Source organism: Poecilia formosa, unplaced genomic scaffold (assembly GCF_000485575.1).
Source record: "Poecilia formosa unplaced genomic scaffold, Poecilia_formosa-5.1.2 Scaffold103, whole genome shotgun sequence".
NCBI classification, from domain to species: Eukaryota; Metazoa; Chordata; class Actinopteri; order Cyprinodontiformes; family Poeciliidae; genus Poecilia; species Poecilia formosa.
In genome coordinates, this window is record NW_006800042.1 from 978,283 (window position 1) to 982,976 (window position 4,694).

The 4,694-nt window shown below is 36.5% G+C and overlaps 1 protein-coding gene across 1 annotated transcript in view; it reads left to right on the forward strand.

Annotated features, from left to right (window-relative positions):
- The window catches only part of LOC103142905 (solute carrier family 2, facilitated glucose transporter member 11-like), a 6,823-nt gene extending 3,381 nt beyond the window's left edge, over positions 1-3,442 (forward strand). Inside the window, exons 5-12 of the mRNA XM_016674872.1 lie at positions 163-292; positions 393-541; positions 849-1,036; positions 1,125-1,235; positions 1,413-1,514; positions 1,893-1,968; positions 2,057-2,184; positions 3,049-3,442. Of these exons, the coding sequence (XP_016530358.1) occupies positions 163-292; positions 393-541; positions 849-1,036; positions 1,125-1,235; positions 1,413-1,514; positions 1,893-1,968; positions 2,057-2,184; positions 3,049-3,240 (1,076 nt within the window). The 3' untranslated portion in view covers positions 3,241-3,442. The remainder of the gene's footprint in view (positions 1-162; positions 293-392; positions 542-848; positions 1,037-1,124; positions 1,236-1,412; positions 1,515-1,892; positions 1,969-2,056; positions 2,185-3,048) is intronic.
- Positions 3,443-4,694: the final 1,252 nt, after the last annotated feature.

The following is a 4,694-nucleotide window of genomic DNA, read 5'->3' on the forward strand; positions in this document are numbered from 1 at the left end:
AAAGAGAGAGAGAGAGAAGTTTCATACTGCAGTGTTAACAAACACTTCATATTTTTTTACTCAGTGTAATGACTGAATTTTGAAAATAAATGAAATAAATGAACTTTTCAGTTAAGTTATAGTTTTACTGTGTAAGACTGTAAAATCGTGTTATTTTTCCAGGCATTGCGCTGTGTGTTGAGCCTATGTTCTTGGGCGAAATAGCTCCAACATCGTTGCGTGGTGTCATGGGAACAGGCTCCTCCATTTTTCTCACTGGTGGCATCTTGTCTGGACAAGTGATGGGCCTCAAGTTTGTGAAATATTTGTTTCGTTAATTTCAATCTACTGCTGCGTATTGATTTTTGCTGAACATTGAAAACTGATGTAATTATGTTTGTGTATTGATGCAGGGAATTGCTCGGTAAAGAACAGTACTGGCCCCTCTTGCTCTCCACCACGTGTATTCCAACATTACTGCAGTTGCAGCTGCTGCCCTGGTTCCCTGAAAGTCCGCGCTACCTGCTTATTGATAGAGGAGACAAGGAGAAATGTAAAAAAGGTAAGATACTTCAATGCAAGTGTGGTTTCTTTTCTTGTAATTCCAAATTTAAAAAAAAAAAAATTCATGTGTTGCCTGCCAAGAAGACATGGTGCATGTGATGGTGCTGCACAGAAAAGCTAAATACTTCTCAAAAACTGCTAGAGGCTTTCAGTTAAACCATGTGAGCTCCTTCTGATAATTTCATCATGATGTGAAGAAACTGTGGTTTGACCTTTGGTTTCTTAAAAGAAAAAAAAAAGTAGTCTGTCGAAGTGTAGCCATGTGAGAGAAAACGTGAACAGAGAAACTGTTTTTCTGTCTGCAGCCCTGAATCAGTTGCATGGCTCAGAAGGCTCTGACATTGTGCTGGAGGATATCCAGAAAGAGAAGGACAATTTGGTTGGTTTCAAAGCCAAGAAACCTTGGGAGCTCTTTGCAGATCGCAGCATACGCTGGCAAGTCATCACCATCATTGTACTCAACATAGCACAGCAGCTGAACGGCGTCAACGCTGTATGTATGAGCTTCCTGCACTGTGACCTCTCAATGACTTGGCAAAAACAAAGCTTTAAAGACTTGCCCTTGTCTATATCGAATGCAGATGTACTTCTACGCCGATTACTTGTTCCGACAAGCAGGAATCTCAGAAGATAATATACCTTACGCCACCGTCGGTACAGGCGCCTGTGAATGCCTCACTGCATTAACATGTGTAAGTATGAGCTTGGAATGGCATCTTTAAAGACATTTCTACAGTAAGCCACAGAAAAACAAATAAAGGCACAAAAATTAACTGGCACAATGCTTATAATATTACCTGATATACCTCCCATTTCAAGCTTAAAAGTGGTAGTTTTTTTGGTTTTGGGACATGCTGTGTTTCTTTTAGGGTATGCTGGTTGAATCTCTTGGAAGGAAAGTGCTCATCTCGGGAGGATACCTACTGATGAGCATCTGCTGCATTTTATTCACAGTGACGCTTGCTCTGCAGGTAATTCTTCCGAAGGATACGTATCCTTTATAGAGTTATCTATTTTTAAAATGTTCTACTTTACATGACAAGCATTTGGTTGTAGCTGTACAGAACAATAGTAAACACCTTCTCGGGTTTCTTAAAGAAAATGCAGACAAAGGCAATAAAACAAGAAGAATTTTAACAGCTAAACATGACAAAACTGGCTTCTTACCTAATGCCTTTTGTGCTGTCGTCAGAAACATGTGGAAGCTTGCAAAACAAACACAAATCAAAACAGTAGTCATGAAATCTTGACATAGAGGTGTCAAGATTTCACCTCTATGTCAAGAGACATAGAGGTCTCTTGACATTGCTTGGTTTCACAGAAAGTCTGACTTATCTCTCTTCCTACAGAATGTCAGTCCAGTCTTTCCATACTTAAGCGTGGCTTGTGTGTTTGCTTTTGTCTTAAGTTTTGGCTTGGGACCAGGTACGTTAGTAGTTTAGCAAATTTGTCCTATTTCAGTGTTTTCATCAGTAATGCAACATTCTTAATGTTGTTGTTTCGTCCTCTGAAGGTGGCGTAACAAACATTTTAACCACAGAGATGTTCAAACAAACTACTCGGCCTGCAGCTTTCATGATCGCGGGATCGGTGAACTGGCTCAGCTTCTTCATTATTGGCTTGCTCTTTCCCTTTATTGTGGTAGGTGTTGGAAATAACTTCTAGCTTAGTTTTATAAATGTTTTGAAAATATTTGTGGCATATAGTCAGTTTAAAAAGGAATACATAATTGTCTTTTTTGCGAGGAAACCCAATTTTAAAGAAATTTCAAATACATAAGTGTTAATTTTGGCAATAATCACTCAAAAGGCCGCTGGCCCCTCTGAGTCACCCATTTCAGACTGAGCAGTGATTTCCTTTGACGTGATTAGGTTAATTTCACTTCTCATCTGTATCAACTTGACTATTTTATAATCCCTCTGGGTTTTTTTTTTTTTAACAAAATGAAACCGCAACATTTCAAGTGCTTGATATCTTATTAGGGGGATTAATGTGATATAAAGCACTGGATGATACAGGAAAACCCAACTTGGCTACACTGCAAATTATAATGAGCAATAATCTTATTAAGTGAGAAATGAGTCTAATAGAATTAAAGTAGTTATTAAATGATTTTTACACCTTCAAACAATGAATGACTGGATATTTCCATTGTACTGGAAGTAATGTAAACATTTTGGTGTGGCGCTTCTAGAATCCCCACTTGAATATGATTGAGAAAATCTGCAGGGAGCCTTCTAACCTCAAAGACTTACTGGCCACTGATGGATTTATATAATATATGTCTCAATTCAGTAAGAGTTTAAAACGGCTTTCAGAGCTCAAACCCAACCTGTGTGTAAACTAATAAAGATGCCCGAGTGTGTATTGGTTGCTTATAATGTCTAATTAGTGACTACCCAAAAGTTTTCTTAAAAAAAAAATGTTTTGATGTCTGTTGAAAGTAAAACGTCTGCATTGAAATGTTGAATGGTTTACATTGACATTTATTTGTTTTTTCCCCAGATCGGGCTGCAGCACTACTGCTTCCTAGTGTTCTTTGTCGTCTGTCTCTCGGTGGGGATCTACATCATCGTCGTTCTTCCCGAAACCAAAAATAAAAGCTTCGTGGACATCCAGAAAGAGTTCCAATCCAGATGGAGTAAAGAGACGAACTTTGATGAAGCAGATGCTTTACTTATATCTACTGCTTTATGATGGGTCTCTGAGTCAGCATTAGAGCTAGCTAAGCTAGCTTATCTACTAAACGAACCATGAAGATTTATTATTCAATTCGGTTTTATTTATATAACTGAGGCACTTTACAAAAAAATAATTTCAATTCAATCATACATATATTCCAAATGATCCCAGTTTTCAAACAGTACAGTAAGCTCAATTCATTATCATCTGTAGAAAAGACACCAGTGATGAATAATATATCTGTGGTACTTTTGAAGATGTTATGATAGTTTTTTTTGTTTGTTTTTTTTTCTTTTGAAAACTTAAGTTGTGTTGATCTGTGTGAATTTTATTGTGCCAAATGGTAGTTTGTATAACTTTTTCAAAGAGCGCCACCCTGCAGTTTTACAATAAAGATAAGCCCATTAAATAAGCTCTTTTGTAACCAATGAAAGGTCTGCATGCCGCTGAAGCTACTTGGTGTTTCATTTCTGTAATCCCTTGGGAGACATGTGATCTGTTGAACAAAGCATTCACTGAAGTGCTGCTCATTTTGGAGGAAAATAAAGAGACATTATTAGGTATAACTAGAGAATATAAGACTTAAGGCTTACATATTTAAGGAATGCATAAATATGGCATAATATTTTTACATAAAGTGTTTTCCTTAGGAGTTATTTTGTTATTCTTTCTTGGTTGTTTGAACAAACTGTGAATACAGCTGACTGATTTAACTGCAGGACTCAAACTATCACCTGACTGAAATGATGAGCTTCACTTGGCATGAAAAATGAAGTCAGTGAGTGTGCTACTGGCGTTGAGTAACAGGTTCTCAGAAAGCATGTACTAGTTCACTTTACAAAGGGAGAGGACGAAAACCTTTCTAAAGTAGCTTTTAATATTTTATATCAGAAATACACTAAAAATTTTAATGATGATAATTTATTGTATTAAAAATCTTTCTTTTAGATCTGTGTATACCAGACTAGTGTAGCAGTTTTTGTTCAGGACTAAAACTGGTAATTATTTATGATAATTTGTCAAACTACAGTTTTAAGCCCCAGACTGGATCTTAAAAGGCCACATTTCATGTAATACTCTGAGATAAATTAACAGATCTTGAATAACCGATAGAAAGAAATAGACTTACGTTAAATATTTAAAGATGAATACATAATGTATTGCAAAAGCGTTCAGATTTATTGATCTGTCATGTTACAACGATAAACTTAAGTATATTTTATTGGAATTCCAAGTTACTCCATTGTTGAAATACCTACTGCTGCAGCTACATTTGAGTATTTTGCATGAATTTTGTGATATTTCTCTATCTGCTTTACAAATCTAGGGACTGAAGGTTTTGCCCATTTTCTTTCCTTTTTTTTTTGTAAAATTCTCTCCATAATCAGGACCCTGATGAAACGGAAGAGGTAATTAATTCAATGTAATTTACTTATATCTACCCGCCCCACCCTCATGGCATCAATAAA